The sequence below is a fragment of the Thalassophryne amazonica genome, chromosome 3, assembly GCF_902500255.1.
Source record: "Thalassophryne amazonica chromosome 3, fThaAma1.1, whole genome shotgun sequence".
In the NCBI taxonomy this organism is placed as follows: Eukaryota; Metazoa; Chordata; class Actinopteri; order Batrachoidiformes; family Batrachoididae; genus Thalassophryne; species Thalassophryne amazonica.
The window spans coordinates 12,889,864-12,907,969 of NC_047105.1; the positions used below are offsets into that span (position 1 = coordinate 12,889,864).

At 40.5% G+C, this 18,106-nt stretch overlaps 1 protein-coding gene across 1 annotated transcript in view; it reads right to left on the reverse strand.

Annotated features, from left to right (window-relative positions):
• The window catches only part of eif4g3a (eukaryotic translation initiation factor 4 gamma, 3a), a 163,928-nt gene that overhangs the window by 87,023 nt on the left and 58,799 nt on the right, over positions 1–18,106 (reverse strand). Inside the window, 5 exon segments of the mRNA XM_034165858.1 lie at positions 530–633; positions 853–964; positions 1,138–1,317; positions 10,916–10,936; positions 10,938–10,949. Coding sequence (XP_034021749.1) covers positions 530–633; positions 853–964; positions 1,138–1,317; positions 10,916–10,936; positions 10,938–10,949 — 429 coding nt within the window.

Sequence of the window (18,106 nt, forward strand, 5' to 3'; positions counted from 1 at the left end):
TCTGCTACTAACTCCTGGTGCAGGAGAAACAACCCATGCTGCAAAATGATTATCTAGTGAAAGTTTAAAGTATATTCTGCATTTGTCTCTTTTTTACTGCAAATGATTTGCCAAAAAAGGACAGTTGAGTTTTTTTAATACAGTTGATTGAAAAATACATAGCTCTTGAGGCGTAATCTGTACTGCATACTTGATTTGGTGGTGCAATACAAGTTACCCTTGCAAGTGTGGGTCACCACCAGGTGTTGTCCACCAAAACAGCTAGCACTGTACATGTATGAACTGAGACTAAAATCATGTAATCCGAGTCACTGCATGTGTGCTGCTCAGTGACTCATGCTTGGGAAAAACATTATGCATTCTGTTTCATGCTTTATTCAATAAACACACTTCTTTGTAATTACAAAATTGTCATTTTTACACAATATGTGAAACGACAGCCCGGACTAATAACTGATAAAATAATATCCACTGTTACAGTAGACGATGTATCAAAGGTAAAAAGTAATGCAACAAAGGAAATACTCACAGTTTTTTTCTCACGCTTGGCTGGTGGAGGTTGCTGTGGTGTAGGCACTATGATAGGGGGTGAGGGGGGGTACACAGTCTGTCCTGGGTAGTAGGGTGTGCCAGCTGTGGGAACGGGAGCAGGGACAGAGGGTGAGACAGGTGGGTGGTACCTGAGGGGATCTGAACAAATTTGTAAAAGAAAAACAAAACAGAAGAAAACACATTTTAGTTGTGCTGACAGGTGGTGCGTATTTGTGCTACTACATAGTACAGTCATATTTTAAATGTGATGTAGGCGTGTAGAAAAAAAAAGCACATGATGCGTTTGAGTTAATGACTTACGATATGGAGCGGGGTACTCCCCTGGTCCCGGACCAGGATAGAAGGTACCAGAACCTGGTGGCTGTACTGAGTACTGCTGGGGAGGTCCTACGTAGGTTGTACTGTGACGATACTGTAAGCAGAAACCAAAAGTGTAACTGTAACACTTAGAAGAGTTTTGTGTTCACTCTGATAGATTACACAGAGAAAAACACTTTACGTACACAAAGACGGGGTACGAAAGTACCTTTGCTACACTTCCTCTTTACTTCAAAACGTGCATCCTGGTTAGTGTGACCGTCTCACCTGTGGGATGTAGTACTGAGCAGCCTGTGCTGACGGGAAAGGCATGGGTGCCATGGTCATCATGATTGGCTGATTTGTGGGGTAGACAGCTGCTGTGGGGGTCTGTGAGCCAGGCCGTAAGGAAGGGGCATTTGTAGGAATGGTGGGCCTTGCAGTCTGCATCTGAGCCCTCTGGAAAAACTGAAACCAACACAAGAATGACAAATGATTTTAAGTAATATCCTAGACAAAGTGTTTTCATTTCAGCACATCATACTTAAAAAAAGAAAAAACAAAACAAACAAACAAACAAAAAAAAAAACAGTTCATCAGATGAAATCCCCATTTGTCCTGCACATTTCCTACATCACCCGCTAAAAACATGCCAGGCTGAAGGCACCAGAACACCCTGGGAGCTCTGTTCATTACTGAATACGACTGAATTGGGGTTCAAAGGGGTAACTAGTGGCTGATATTATGAGATGAATACCGGTAGTAAACAATCAAGAGGTAGTGTAGAGTTTCTACTTTTAGTTCAAGGAAGGAATTTCGTATACAAAGCAACATGGGCAGAGCTTGACTGAGAACAATGTTTTAACATAACTAAGGTTGCAAAAAGGTGAACATATCTTTAAAGTGGCTTTAATGTGGTGGCATTTTTACTCATTTTAAACATTTCAACATAAAAGAAAAGAAAGTTTTGTAAGTCACTGACCTTTTTTTCTTAACCCTTTAATGTTCAGCTCAACCATTTGGAAGAGCATGTGAGAGCTACTGCATTCTGTTGCAAATTTGCAGTGTTGGTTTGACTAAATAAGTAATGTGAAGACATCTCCTTAGCTTTAGAATAATTTTTAGTGTCCGTTTCTGACATTTCCTAACAGTGTTGAGATGAGGCAATTTAGAAGCGTAGCTAGCAGAATTGTTTAATGACAATTCCGATTAGTTGTAGCTATGTGTCACAAAGCACAGCCCAACGTATAAGGCAGCAATATATCTTTCTATCAAATCGTAAAATTATACTGGTGACGACAGGGGATACGTGACAAAAACAGTGATTTGATGTACATCATGAGTTTTATGATCCGTTACACCCCTAAGTGAAATATAAAACCTTAAAAAATATCCAACAGACACATTCCTTAAATCAGACAGACACAGAAAAACAAACCGTTTAATTATGCATGCTGTTCATTAAACTGTTCAAGCCCACCGATAACTAAAGAATGACAATGGATGAATGACACAAAATTATGAACTGAAAAGTAAGAACTAGTATTGATGCTCTGAAAGAAAACAGAATGTAGGGAGATAAAAATAAAACACTGGACTTTGGACAACAGCCCAGCTACTGAACATAAATAGCAGTGCAGATTGGTTTGGGTGTGGGAATCAGAAGGTTAACAGGTTGGATGGGTGAAATCACATGAGGGCGACCCTCATCGTGGCATGCAGATCTGAAGGTTTTAGAAACTGATGCAACTGTTACCTGGATGGGCCTGAATCCTCCCTTGATTATTGAAAGCAGGAAAGAGAAAAAAGCTGATGGGACAGACTGAAGCCACAGAACCAAACAAGCACCCACTGACATCAAACGCAGGAAACCATCCAATTTGTTTTCCAACTTCAAAACACTGGGCGGAGCCACTCTGACATGGGTCAAAGAAAAAGTGACTTGTCCAATCAGCTAAATCAGCGTTAGGCACCTAAGTGGCTCTACTCTACTCTGTTCTACTCTTCCTTTTTAGATATACCTTTATATACTAGCATAGTTCCACCTTAGAATTGGAATTTAAAATATATGATATACCTTACTGAATTTTCATGAGGGGTGCCCGTGTATGTGTCAAGGTCAGATTTCACAGCTATTCAGTGATGTAAACACAGCTGTGTCAATGTCTTGGGAGACACTGTTTGGACACACCCACTCTTCAAGAGAAAGACAGACAGACTTTGACTACATCCATAGAAAATCCTTTCTGCAGAGTTGTGTGTGGAGGTGTGGCCATGTTATTTTCTTTTTTAGGATGTAACCACTGTGAAACAATCAGAAGCTATTTAATTCAATGATTTATACATTTCTGTGTGCGAACACACCAATGACGACACCTGTTCCTAACCCATCATCAACCCAGTATGCGCAAACCATCCAGAAGGTGGCAGATACATATATGGGATATTACATAGGCAAAATAAAGTTGCTCTTTTTTTTAGCCAACTGATCTAGTCCAGGGCTGCCCAAATCTGCCCCTGGAGAGCACCTGTTCTACATGCCCCCCGCCCCCACTCTCCCTGCACCACCCACAGCTAATTACCCTGACAACTATATATTCCATCACTAGATTTTAGACAGTACATCTCTAAGTCTTTCCAAAGCCTCGGAATAATTACTGGCCATTTTGGGTAGCCACGCAATTTGACTCAGACCAATGTCAGTTACCTTACATAGTATAACTTCAGTATGAACACTAAATCATCAGTAATTAGCAGATACTAGCTAGCCTCACAAAGGAGCATGCATTCTCACATGCACATACATCTGTCTAGCTTTATTTTAGAGTAATATCTCAGTTTGGGTGAAATTCTTGCCTGTCAAATTCACCATTTTCTGGCCACAATGGACCTGGGTTTCACATCTAACAAGGATTTAGCAGAGTGCTGAGAGCTGCAGGCCACAGATGAGAGACATCTGTACAATGACATCTGCTTCCTACTCTTGTAGCTCAATTAATTTTATGTGGATGTCTCTGTCCTTCTTTTGCACTGGCATCACAGTGCAACATGAATAACTAAAACATCAATTACAGACATTTATTTGGTGAGAAGAATGAGCTCTGGTTATACTTAAAATTGACATCCTGTTTGAAGAAAGCATTAATTTTTTTGATCATTTTACACTTCATGAGTATCTCAGGGGGACAATGGTCATTCTGTTCCCAAATACAAAAAAAAGACACTGTTCAGAGTCTTGTGCTTTCCAACTGCACTTCCGTGGTGACACAAGAAACCCCAGCGCTAGTTTGTGACAGAGCGGATGAATGCATGTGCGCATGTATACACTAATGCCAGCAAACAGACCCGACACACCATCTATACTTTTAAAAAGAGAGAACGGTCCAGAAAGTGAAGGTGTTGGATAACAAAATACAAATGGCAAATCCTGCAGAACAAAATCTTAAACTTGGGCAGCTGCATGAATTTTCACAGCATCAATTAACAAAGACAACAGGAGGTCATGTGGAGTAAATGTCATGACCTTACTAACCATGCACCTCTCTGTTCCTAAACAGCCACAGGGTTAATAAACAAACAACATAAATTGAGAGTTCCAGATAATAAAGGAGTTATATTATGCAAAATCCATTTTTAAGTACCCTTCATAATTAAATATGGTTACGCTTCCATGTCTCCATCCATAAATTGGCACAATTGTGTACAGTACACATGCACTATCAAACCTGTTATTGGTAAATTCTGGGCCTGAAACAACTCATTTTAGACATCCATGACACATCAAGGAAGTCCATACCGGGAACTCTTGTTTGCTCTATGCAACACACCCACTGAGCTGGTCTACGGCCTTTGAAAACGTTCACATGGTCTGTGAGAGAGAAACAGACTGTTTAACTATTAAGATTGTATGTCAAAGGACCAACATCCCGAATACATCTCTGGATTTAATGATAAAAAGGGAAGGAGAGCACCTGACAAACTCTGTAACAACAAAATTATCAAGAGGTGCATCAGTCTCCTCCACTGATCGGTCATGTTTTTAATGACTGTTGGCACTTGGTAAATCAAAAGGAAAAAAATAACTAGAAGCACTCAGAGACTGCAAACCTCCGCCAAGGCCATGGGGTCACTGATGCCATAACATCTACACGCCGTGGAATCACTGAACCTAAAAAAGTCTAACAGTGATGTCTGCTCAGTAGTAAAAAAAGTTTCATCTGTTGTGACTGGATAACATGTATCCATAGCGCTTGGCATCACAGTTTATTGCAACTTGCACCTTTCCCAGAAGCTACTGTCATCTGAGCACTGATATTGATATTGCATGTGCTTATAGACAAAAACAAATAAGAGACCAAATTCAATTTATTATTCAACTAAACTGCAAATATATGACTTTTTTTTTTAACATTTATGAAACACTTCTCTAAATAAATAACAGTAAATTCTGAAACAGAACTATTTTTTAAGTGTTGCATGTGCTACACAAGGCCATAAGGTCACTGACCCTAAAGAGATTCCCTCCTTGGATCTATTCAACAATTCATTGTTACAACCAAAACAATGATACATACAATTTTCTTTCCTGTATATTTGACATCCTTGACCATGAAAACATACCACTAGAACTTGGAATCACTTTTACGTCTTTATTAGTTCAAAAGTTATTGTATAAAAACAATTTTTCGGTAATGGCGGTTTTCTTCTGGCTCTGGCTCCATAACATTTGAAGCTACATCAAATCTGATGACACCTTACTGAATCAGTACAGATTCAGCTACAATTTGGTGTTAGTTGTGCATCTCTAGCTTCATTTGTCACCTCACACTGACACATTTTCTATTTTCCCTATATTTTTGCATATTCTGGATCACCAGATCCAGAATTCGGATCCAATCATCACCAAACTTTGTTGTTTGATAGAACATTTGACTATGTTGCACCCTAATTTTTTTCAAGCCTTTCTGCCTTGTTTTTGTGGAGTTAGAAACTAGAATGTCAAAATTCCCCCTATCCCGCAATGGTGAAGAATCCTTTAAAAAATTCCTGGATCCGGATCACCACTAAAATTTAATCACTTGTTCCTCTTGTCATTTCCAACCACTCCACAAAATTTCATCAAAATCCATTCAAAACGTTTTGAGTTATCCTGCTGACAAACAGACAGACAAACAAACAAACTCGACCGAAAACATAAAGCGAAGCAGCCATTCCTCCTGCCAACACATGAAACATTACAAGTTGCATACACAACAGCTAATGTTGTCCTAGAATCCTGTTTAATATGCAAACATGTCTAAATAAACACAAACCCAAAACCATTTTACTCAAAAGTGAACATTACACTGCCAATACCTTGAACGCAAACTATTAAGATTGTATGTCAAAGGACCAATATCCCGAATACATCTCTGGATTTAATGATCAAAAAGGAAGGAGAGCACTTGACAAACTTTGTAACTCTGGAACAACAAAATTATCAAGAGGTACATGAGTCTCCTGCACTAACTGGTCATGTTTTTAATGACTGTTGGCACGTGGTAAATCAAAAGAAAAAAATGATAATAAAATGAAGCAGCCATTCCTTCTGCCAACACATGAAACATCACAAGTCAGCACTAAGCTTCATATACATAAACTAAATGTGTAAAGCTACTGCTGATTATACTCTGATTGATTCACACTACTTGAAAAGTATGTTTATGTTACTGCAGCAGGGCCTACTCTCAAACCAGAGGGGGAAAAAAACTCTTACAGACATGTGAGGGTGGTGACCAAGTGGTTAGTGCGCTTGTTTCCTGGTTCAAACCCCACCCCTGCCCAATATCCATGCAATGTGGAGTTGTGTCAGGAAGGGCATTCAACATAGCCATGTGGTTAGTGTGACTGGTTCCAGTGCAGAAGGTTCCTGGGTGAAACCCCACCCGTGTCACTTTTCTCCCTGTAATGTGGAGTTGTGTCAGGAAGGACATCCGGCATAAAACTTGTGCCAAATCAATATGCGGACCCACCATGGATTTGCTGTGGTGACCTGAGTGAAAAACAAGGGAGAAGCAGAAGGGACTTTCTAATGGCTTAACCCCTGAGAAATGTACAGTGTGTTTAGTACAGATGCTTGTGCAATACTTAGAAAATTGACATCACAAATCTTAAACACTACAACCATCCCACTGATGGGGTGTGAAATGTCACAAAACTCACAATTCAATTTACCAGCCAACGATTCAAATGAAAAGATTCTTGAAGCATCTCGAAACATCTTAATGTGCTGCATCTTCAATACAACTAACATTTCTGATGAAAAAAAAAAGGTTTTCAAGACACTGAACTAACAGCATGTTGAAAAGGCAATGAACTTAATAAACTAATAATGGTCTGTCCACAAAGTGTTAGTCATGTAAGTCAAACCTTGGAGTTGATGCACACAGACTTACAGTACTCGCCGTGTGGCTTCTGCACAACCTGCCATTAGCATTATGAAAAACCCAAATGTGGTTCCTGCTACCAAAACTGACAAGTACTAGTGGGCACTGTTAAAGAAGGATTTGTAAGTGGAAAAACATTATGTTGATGCAAAGTGGTGTTGCAACAAGAGAAACTGGAGCCAGCACTACATGTCTCCTTTACAGACAGCTTCATACTCAATCTATGTTTACTGCACATATAGAAGCAAATTGTAAATTTAAACAAGAATAAAAACAGCTAACAGCTATCTATCATCAACATCATGGAGGCAGAACATTAAGGCATTAAAATCCCCCACAAACACAAAACACAAGCGGATGAAAACCAAGATATCGGCATTGTGGCTGAAATGTAGTGGAAACAAACTTCAGCAACACTGAGGCAAATGTCACGCATCAACATCAGGTACACAGAAGCATTTTGGACACATGTGGTGGATAGCATGTTAATCAGGTTTTAACTGTGCTTATGTGTTTAATTTGCAGTATTTCCCAGTCTATTGTGCAACTTGCTCTTTCTCAGAGGTTAGCATAAAACTAAAACAATTACAATTTGTTCTTTCCAGGGTACAAGTAACCTGGTCCACTCATGCATTCTTTTGTTTCAAATGAACATTTTGGAAATGAGGAAACGCTGAAGAATACCACAGAACTTGTATCTTGATAGTGTACTTCTGTTAAGATCAGACCTGTGTGTAGAAATAATTCATGAACGCCATAAAGAAGAAAATCCCACAACTATGTTCTTGTACCCTTAAAATCAATGATCAGTACTCCATTATATAAGCAATACAGTTACCTTAATGAGTGTACCATTACCAATTTTTGCAGTCATTTAACCCTGTCGAAATGCCGTGTATTGTTACATTTGCTCTTAAACCAATCTAGACCGCAACGCTCTCAGCCAAACATTAGTGTCAATTCAATTGTGGCACTGTGTTGTAAGTAGAGAAAACAAAGACATCCACTGTCTCTTGAGGATGTTTCCACTGTACCAAGTCTCAAAGCTTCACTTACACAAACACCATCTTCCTTTCTGAGGTTCAGAATAAAGAACCTGAGGAAATCTTTGCTCAGCTGAACTACATTAATGCCTTACAAAGATAATCAAATCCTTCAATACCAGAGAGTAATTTGAGTTTAAAATGTTTTTTATTTGGTTGTGGGTTTTGTTTCCTCAATCCAAAACATTAATAACTGACAGGTTTATGACAGGTCCTCACAAGAAGATAAGCTAATGTTGTCCTAGAATCCTGTTTAATATGCAAACATGTCTAAATAAACACAAAGCCAAAACCATTTTACTCAAAAGTGAACATTACACTGCCAATACCTTAAATGCAAACATTACAACTGCAGCATATAAACGTCAGCATAGCAAACTAAGCATCAACTGTTGGCCCCATACTCACATGGCTTTTTTTTTCTTTTTTTCATTTCAGCCGTTTCAGTGGTTTTGGGATGGGGGGTGATGTATGTGTGATAAAAAGTACTCACACTGAGCAGGAACATAGGCTCTGTCCAATCACAAATTAGGTTTTTTTTATTTTGGCTCCATTGTAATATATGTTTTAGTGTTCAATCAGCTGACTTTAGCCAGAAATTGCAAAAGTAAACACCTCCTCCCGGTTGCCCGAAAAGATGTTAGTGATGTCAAAGCATCTTTCTGAAAGGTTTGAGGACTTTCAACTTAAGTGTTCTGACCTACCGCACAAAAAAGTGGTTCCCTCTGGAATAACACAAAATAAATAATACGCTGGTGTCCGGGGGGGGGGGGGGGGGGGGGGGGGGGGGTATATGGACATGGGACCTATCAGTGTACACCTGTAGCTGGCAATCATGCAACAGTTGCAGGAAACACTGCAACTTGAAACTTAATGATGGATGTTCGTTCAGCCAGTTGCCAGATTGTTCTAAATAAAACACAATGTCAGGCTTTGGCATTAGCAATTGTGGCTGACTTGTCACAAGTAGAGCGAGATTCACATACATCTTTAAGTGAAATAATTAAATTCTCACTTAATATGATGAAGCATATGGGTTTGCAATCAATGGGATACATCTACATCTGTCAATATGTCTAATGAAACTGTGCTATGTGGCCTTTTCCCCCAGAAAAATGCCACTTTGTGGGATTTTTCCATGATGGAAAATTTCACACAAGTTTATTTATTGAGGGCGGGAAGCCACACAAACATGGTTTGGACAGAAGCTCCTTTGTTGGTCACAGACCTATTACACTGCCTTCATTTTGAAAATATTTCATATGACATAATATACCAAAGACAAGGGGGGAGGGAGTGTCATAAACTGCAGTCTTGACCTCATGATTCAATGCAAAAACAAATTAATTGTCCAGACCGATGATATATATTGACTGCATTTATATAGTGCTTTTCCATCTGGATAAGAAGCTCACCAAGCTGATAAGGGACTGAAAATTCTTCCTGATCAGCAACAAAATCCCAAGGAGTGGAGCTGTGACCTGTCAAACTGATTGTGTTTGGAATTGGGACAAATCTACGCACATTTGATCAAGAGTCCAGCTTAATTCAGCCCACTGGTAATGAAAAAAATGCAAAAGTTTGTTGATCTACAATTACGCAATGACTTTTGGTGGTGTGTGTGTGTGGGGGGGTGGACATGCCTGCAGCTGTATATGGAGAGAGGACATGTTTGTGAATGGCGCATGTTATTCATAAATTCAATTAATTATACGAAAGCACAACATTGTGATAGCAAACATTCCTCTGATGTAATTCCTACAAACAGACGCTCCATTGTCACTGGTTGGTTCCCAGTGTTTCTGTGTGACTCTGGTACCCCCTGTTGATTACCCTTACACTTTCTCCTCGCAAAGTCCTTGAGAATTCTGTTAAACTTCAGGCCTGTTTTGTTGCCTGTGGCTCTATTTGTAAATCCTTTGTAACTCCTTCCCGATCGTCCTTTTTGATACGGATCACTAAAATGTGAAAATGTTGTGTAAACACTATGGAGTATGGGTGTCGCAAGCTAGCCGTGCTGACGGCAAGCTACTGTAGGAGCGGTACGTCCCCGGAAGTGATGTTGCATCGAAATCTATTCAAATCCTAACAGATTTATCCACGGGGTAAAATTGCACAAGCCTCACCACCAAAATCGACAAATTTGGTCTCCATCCCCGTCCTGCTTTAATTACTGAGCAGTTTAATTGTCATTTTGGGGGGGGGGGGGGGGGGGGGGGGACACTACGTGCCCCTTTCTGTTCATGCCTTTATGTTATCAATTTACATTCAGTTCACCGATCTGGTGTCAAATTGTAAAAGGCCACACACAAGTTTCTTCTGGAAATCTGTCTTCAGAGGACAAATGAACATCAACCAGAACAAAAGAAGGTGTTACAGCAGACAGCCCACCTGTATAGGAAATATCTGCACTCATTTTGTTACTTCACCCACTTAAAATACATCACCATCTGTCAAATATACTTGATGGGCTTCAAATCTAAAAACAGCAGACCACCTGGAAACGGCCCTCTGACAGCAGGTACGAGCAAACTGCTTTGATGATGGCAAAGCTGTGAAAGAGGGAACAGGCAAGGGCATTCAGCGGGGGAAAATTACCTGATGGTGGGTTGGTCGAGGGGCCCGTGGCAAACTGGTGGGGGAGGGAGGAGAGGTCCAGCAAGGAGATTGAAGCAGTGATGGCAAAGCAGGAGGGAGGAGGAGAAGAAAGAGCGTAAGAACACACACAAGAAGAGCAATGACGGCAGACACTTAAAAATAAAAATACAACTACAAGGCAACAAAGATTTAACACACAAGATGATGCAGCATTGACAAAATACAGTGTTTATATCAGACAACTTACAAACATGACTATGAAACTAAATGCAACCTGAGTCTGGTCTGAACTGGTCAGAACTATGCAAGATCAACGATGCTAAACTCATGTACGCCTTGGGGGGGGAACACAAACTGTTAATTCTTATTAACCTTGGTTAGGGGAGTAAAGAAAAAAATTAAACTGAGCGCACAATAATCCTTCTAGTTTAAATATCCACAGCCAAAGCCATAAAAGCCATAAGTATTTGGACAGTGATGATTTTGGGAATTTTGCCTGAAACAGTCAAGATGTGTTCAGTATAGACTTTCAGCTTTAATTCAAAGGGTTTAACAAAAACATCTCTGACATTCATCACTGAGGAATTACTTCCTTTTTCCACACATAGTCCATCCATTTTCAAAGTACTATTGTTCATACAAATCATGCTTTCAAGCTAAGTTCTTTAGATGAATCATGGGATGGATACATGAACATTCCCACATCATGAATATGTTCTTAGGTAGTTTTAAAAAACTGAGTGACTGTGCAAGTAGTAGGGCAGCAAACAAGATGCCCACGATAACCCCGAAGGAGTTAAAGGCTTCTGTGGCTGAAATTGGACAAACTGAATATAGTAGGTGCAACTTTCTGTCTGTGGCATCAGCGGTTATCCAGCTTCATGGTTGAGTGGAACAGCAAAGACTTTATCAAAAAGATGATGTAAAATTTTAGCTAGTTTAGCAAAATGCACATGGGAGACTTGAAGCTAGATTTCAAATGTTTCTTGTGCATTTTTTTCAACAAAATGTAATGTCAGACATCCTGGTAAAGCATGTCCATGCAAAAGGAGGACAAGTCAAACGGAGACCACAGGGTGTCAGTTAGCAACCCTGACTCAGGCAAAGGACAGCAACGGACTGTCCAACAAACATCCAATAATAACACATCAAGAATCACAAAGTTTGTACTTTTTAAAATAAGACTTTGTTTTTTAGCAGTGCAAGATGTCTGGAATGAACATGGATTTATTAAGAAAGACTTAACAGCAGCAAAGATTTGCACAAATGGAAAGTATTTCAAGATCAATCATTTACCAAATTGATGCAGACAGCATCCTGAGTTGAATTGAATTGAAAATCTTTAATGTCCACGGAGGGCAATTTTGTTTGCAGCAAAAGTTCAGAATAAGACAATAAATCTCACATGGCACACGTGATAATACAAATCAATACATACACTCAACAAAAATATAAACGCAACACTTTTGGTTTTGCTCCCATTTGTATGAGATGAACTCAAAGATCTAAAACATTTTCCACATACACAATATCACCATTTCCCTCAAATATTGTTCACAAACCAGTCTAAATCTGTGATAGTGAGTACTTCTCCTTTGCTGAGATAATCCATCCCACCTCACAGGTGTGCCATACCAAGATGCTGATTAGACACCATGATTAGTGCACAGGTGTGCCTTAGACTGTCCACAATAAAAGGCCACTCTGAAAGGTGCAGTTTTATCACACAGCACAATGCCACAGATGTCGCAAGATTTGAGGGAGCGTGCAATTGGTATGCTGACAGCAGGAATGTCAACCAGAGCTGTTGCTCATGTATTGAATGTTCATTTCTCTACCATAAGCCTTCTCCAAAGGCGTTTCAGAGAATTTGGCAGTACATCCAACCAGCCTCACAACCGCAGACCACATGTAACCACACCAGCCCAGGACCTCCACATCCAGCATGTTCACCTCCAAGATCGTCTGAGACCAGCCACTCGGACAGCTGCTGAAACAATCGGTTTGCATAACCAAAGAATTTCTGCACAAATTGTCAGAAACCGTCTCAGGGAAGCTCATCTGCATGCTCGTCGTCCTCATCGGGGTCTCGACCTGACTCCATTCATCGTCGTAACCGACTGAGTGGGCAAATGCTCACATTCGCTGGCGTTTGGCACGTTGGAGAGGTGTTCTCTTCACGGATGAATCCCGGTTCACACTGTCCAGGGCAGATGGCAGACAGCGTGTGTGGTGTCGTGTGGGTGAGCGGTTTTCTGATGTCAATGTTGTGGATCGAGTGGCCCATGGTGGCGGTGGGGTTATGGTATGGCAAGCGTCTGTTATGGACGAAGAACACAGGTGCATTTTACTGATGGCATTTTGAATGCACAGAGATACCGTGACGAGATCCTGGGGCCCATTGTTGTGCCATACATCCAAGAACATCACCTCATGTTGCAGCAGGATAATGTACGGCCCCATGTTGCAAGGATCTGTACACAATTCTTGGAAGCTGAAAATGTCCCAGTTCTTGCATGGCCGGCATACTCACCGGACATGTCACCATTGAGCATGGACCGGCGTATACGACAGCGTGTACCAGTTCCTGCCAATATCCAGCAACTTCGCACAGCCATTGAAGAGGAGTGGACCAACATTCCACAGGCCACAACTGACAACCTGATCAACTCTATGCGAAGGAGATTTAGACTGGTTTGTGAACAATATTTGAGGGAAATGGTGATATTGTGTATGTGGAAAAAGTTTTAGATCTTTGAGTTCATCTCATACAAAATGGGAGCAAAACCAAAAGTGTTGCGTTTATATTTTTGTTGAGTGTACATACATATAGTCGTCTGACATATGTAAGCTGACTGGAGAGAAATGCAGCAACTCCTGTTGCCAGTCTGACTTGTTGCTTAGGCGGTTTGCAACAGCCCGGCGCTTTTTCGGAAATGTTCAACCTAAAGCTCTCGGTGCAGCCATACACAAAAAGCAATGCACTCTGCAAGGTGAAAAATTCAAGTTGCAGACCAGTGAACTACTTGGGAATGTACTCACTACAAGGCGAAAACAGTCACCACATCGAGCACTGTAATATAGCCCAATTCCAATGAAGTTGGATGTTGTGTAAAATGGAATAAAACAGAATACAATGATTGCAAATCCTCTTCAACCTATATTCAATTGAATACACCACAAAGACAAGATATTTAATGTTCAAACTGATCAACTTTACTGTTTTTGTGCAAATATTGCTCATTTTGAAATGGATGCCTGCAACACATTTCAAAAAAGCTGGGACAGTGGTATGTTTACCACGTGTTACATCACCTTTCCTTCTAACAACACTCAAGCGTTGGGAACTGAGGACACTAATTGTTGAAGCTTTGTATGTGGAATGCTTTCCCATTCTTGCTTGACGTACGACTTCAGTTCAACAGTCCAGGGTCTCCGTTGTCGTATTTTGCGCTTCATAATGTGCCACACATTTTCAATGGGCGGCAGGTCTGGACTGCAGGCAGGCCAGTCTAGTACCCGCACTCTTACTATGAAGCCACGCTGTTGTAACACGTGCAGAATGTGGCTTGGCATCGTCTTGCTGAAATAAGCAGGGATGTCTCTGAAAGACGTTGCTTGGATGGCAGCATGTGTTGCTCCAAAACCTGGATGTACCTTTCAGCATTGATGGTGCCATCACAGATGTGTAAGCTGCCCATCCCACGGGCACTAACACACCCCCATACCATCACAGATGCTGGCTTTTGAACTTTGCACTGGTAACAATCTGGATGGTCTTTTTCCTCTTTTGTGTGGAGGACACAACGTCCATGATTTCCAAAAACAATCTGAAATGTGGACTCAGACCACAGCACACTTTCCCACTTTGTGTCTGTTCATTTCAAATGAGCTCGGGCCCAGAGAAGGCGGCGGCGTTTCTGGATGTTGTTCATGTATAGCTTTCACTTTGCATGGTAGAGTTTTAATTTGCACTTGTAGATGTAGCGACGAACTGTGCTAACCGACAATGGTTGTCTGAAGTGTTCCTGAGCCCACGAGGTAAGATCCTTTACACAATGTTTTTAATGCAGTGCCACCTGAGGGATCGAAGGTCACGGGCATTCAATGTTGGTTTTCAGCCTTGCTGCTTATGTGTAGAAAGTTCTCCAGATTCTCTGAATCTTATGATTATGTTTTGGACTGTAGATGATGGAATCCCTAAATTCCTTGCAATTGAACACTGTTCTTAAACTGTTGGACTATTTTGTCACGCAGTTGTTCACAAAGTGGTGATCCTCACCTCATCTTTGCTTGTGAACGGCTGAGTCTTTTGGGGATGTTCCTTTTATACCCAGTCATGACACTCACCTGTTTCCAATTAATCTGTTCACCTGTGGAATGTTCTAAACAGGCGTTCTTTGAGCATTCATCAACTTTCACAGTCTTTTGTTACCACTGTCCCAGCTTTTTTGAAATGTGTTGCAGACATCCATTTCAAAATGAGCAAATATTTGCAAAAAAATAACAAAGACTATCAGTTTGAACATTAAATATCTTGTCTTTGTGGTGTATTCAATTGAATATAAGTTGACGAGGATTTGCAAATCACTGTATTCTGTTTTGTTTACATTTCACACAATGTCACAAATTCACTGGAATTGGGGTGTACGTTCAAGAAAAACACACAATCACAGATAAATATTTTAATGAGAAATAAGAAAGAAAAATGTATAAAATCTATAGAGTAGATGTAGAGCAGTGACACTGGCCCGCATTTTGTTCACAGCTGAATAAAGGGGCTGGTACGCATCTTGAAAGATGGCATTACGACCCTACTCGCAGTAGTGTCAGCTTCACGTGACAAGACAATTACCGGTTACACTCAAATGGCACTGGTGAGAACTCATTAGAGCAAGTGAGATGTCTGCAAACACTTATCAAAATTTTAGCTTTATCTGGTGTAGAGAGCCAATGTCCACCAGGGCTGGCTTTCAACTGGACCGTTTACTTATTTATTTGTTCTGTCTCACTGTACTGTTTGTCCTTAGATTTTCAGCACAGTCAGGGAGGTGATGCCACCGTGTGACCCCAGAGTGTGTGCAGGAAACATAAGCCTGACAGGGTTGAGGAGCAGGCTGTTTTTTTTTTTTTTTTTTTTTTTGGGTGCTGGGTGTGTATTTTACACAAGGAATTTTAATAACGACATCCTCCTCTGACTGCTCTTTATTTAAAATGACAGCAATAAATGCTTGTGTTGCAAAAGGAAAAAAAAAAAAGATTCCCACAGTTGCGGTCTTCAACTGAAGGTTGACTAGTTTGACTGGCACCAAGAAAACAATTGTTCATCGCTGGAAATCCCCATGTGAACTAGGTTTCCCAGATGCAATTATTACGACAAGTCAAGACCATTTGCTGAAACAGCCTAAACATTGAATGACGAATGGAAAACTCAACTGTATAATGATGAGAGGTAGTGTGGTTTGTTGTAAGTAATTTTAGCAGTCAGGTGCAATATAATCCGGGGGAGGGGGGGGGGGTCTCGAGGTTAAGTGTTGGGCTTCAGGCTAAAAGACCTTCGGTTCAAACCCAGCTACAACGGGAAAATCATGAAGGGCCCTCGGACAAGGTCCTTAATCCCTAGTTGCTCCCAGTGTGGATTGACCATCTTGCATGGTACCACCCTGACATCGGTGTGTGTGTGTGTGTGTGTGTGTGTGTGTGTGTGTGGGGGGGGGGGGGATGGGAATGTGAGGCATCATTGTAAAGCGCTTTGAGCTTCTGATGCAGATGGAAAAGCGCTATATAAATGCAGTCTATTTACAACCCCAATTTCAATGAAGTTGGGACATTATGTAAAATGTAAATAAAAGCAGAATACAATGATTTGCAAATCCTCTTCAACCTACAGTAGTGTTCAGAATAATAGTAGTGCTATGTGACTAAAAAGATTAAGTTTTGAGTATATTTCTGTTACATGGGAAACAAGGTACCAGTAGATTCTCACAAATCCAACAAGACGAAGCATTCATGATATGCACACTCTTAAGACTATGAAATTGGGCTATTAGTAAAAAAAAGTAGAAAAGGGGATGTTCACAATAATAGTAGCATCTGCTGTTGATGCTACAAACTCAAAACTATTATTCTCTCACATCGAAACGTCAGTCACTTTGAACAATTTTTTTCCTTTCAGCACCTTATTAAATACTTTTTGCACTTATTTCTGTGCTGCACCAGTTATTTCATCTTTTTTTCAAAACAATTATGTTCAAACTGCTTTTTTTAGCAATCCTGTGAATAACTAAACTAGTATTTAGTTGTATAACCACAGTTTTTCATGATGTCTTCACATCTGCAAGGCATTAATTTTGTTGGTTTGGAACCAAGATGCTGCACGTTTATTAGTGTGCTTGGGGTCATTGTCTTGTTGAAACACCCATTTCAAGGGCATGTCCTCTTCACCATAAGGCAACATGACCTCTTCAAGTATTTTGACATATCCAAACTGATCCATGATACCTGGTATGCGATATATAGGCGTAACACCATAGTAGGAGAAACATGCCCATATCATGATGCTTGCCCCACCATACTTCACTGTCTTCACTGTGAACTGTGGCTTGAATTCAGAGTTTGGGGGTCATCTCACAAACTGTCTTGGAGCCAAAAAGAACAATTTTACTCTCATCAGTCCACAAATATTACTCCATTTCTCTTTAGGCCAGTTGATGTGATCTTTGGCAAATTGTAACCTCTTCTGCACGTCTTTTATTTAACAGAGGGACTTTGCGGGGGATTCTTGCAAATAAATTAGCTTCACACAGGCGTCTTCTAACTGTCACAGCACTTACAGGTAACTCCAGACTGTCTTTGATCATCCTGGAGCTGATCAATGGGTGAGCCTTTGCCATTCTGGTTATTCTTCTATCCATTTTGATGGTTGTTTTCCGTTTTTCTCCACGCCTCTTTGGTTTTTTTTTTTTGTCCATTTTAAAGCCTTGGAGATCAATGTAAATGAACAGCCCTATAATTTTTTTGCACCTGCGTATGTGTTTTCCCCTCTCAATCAACTTTTAATCAAACTACGCTGTTCTTCTGAACAATGTCTTGAACATCCCATTTTTCCTCAGGCTTTCAAAGAGGGAAAAGCATTTTCAACAGGTGCTGGCTTCATCCTTAAATAGGGGACACCTGAGTCACACCTGTTTG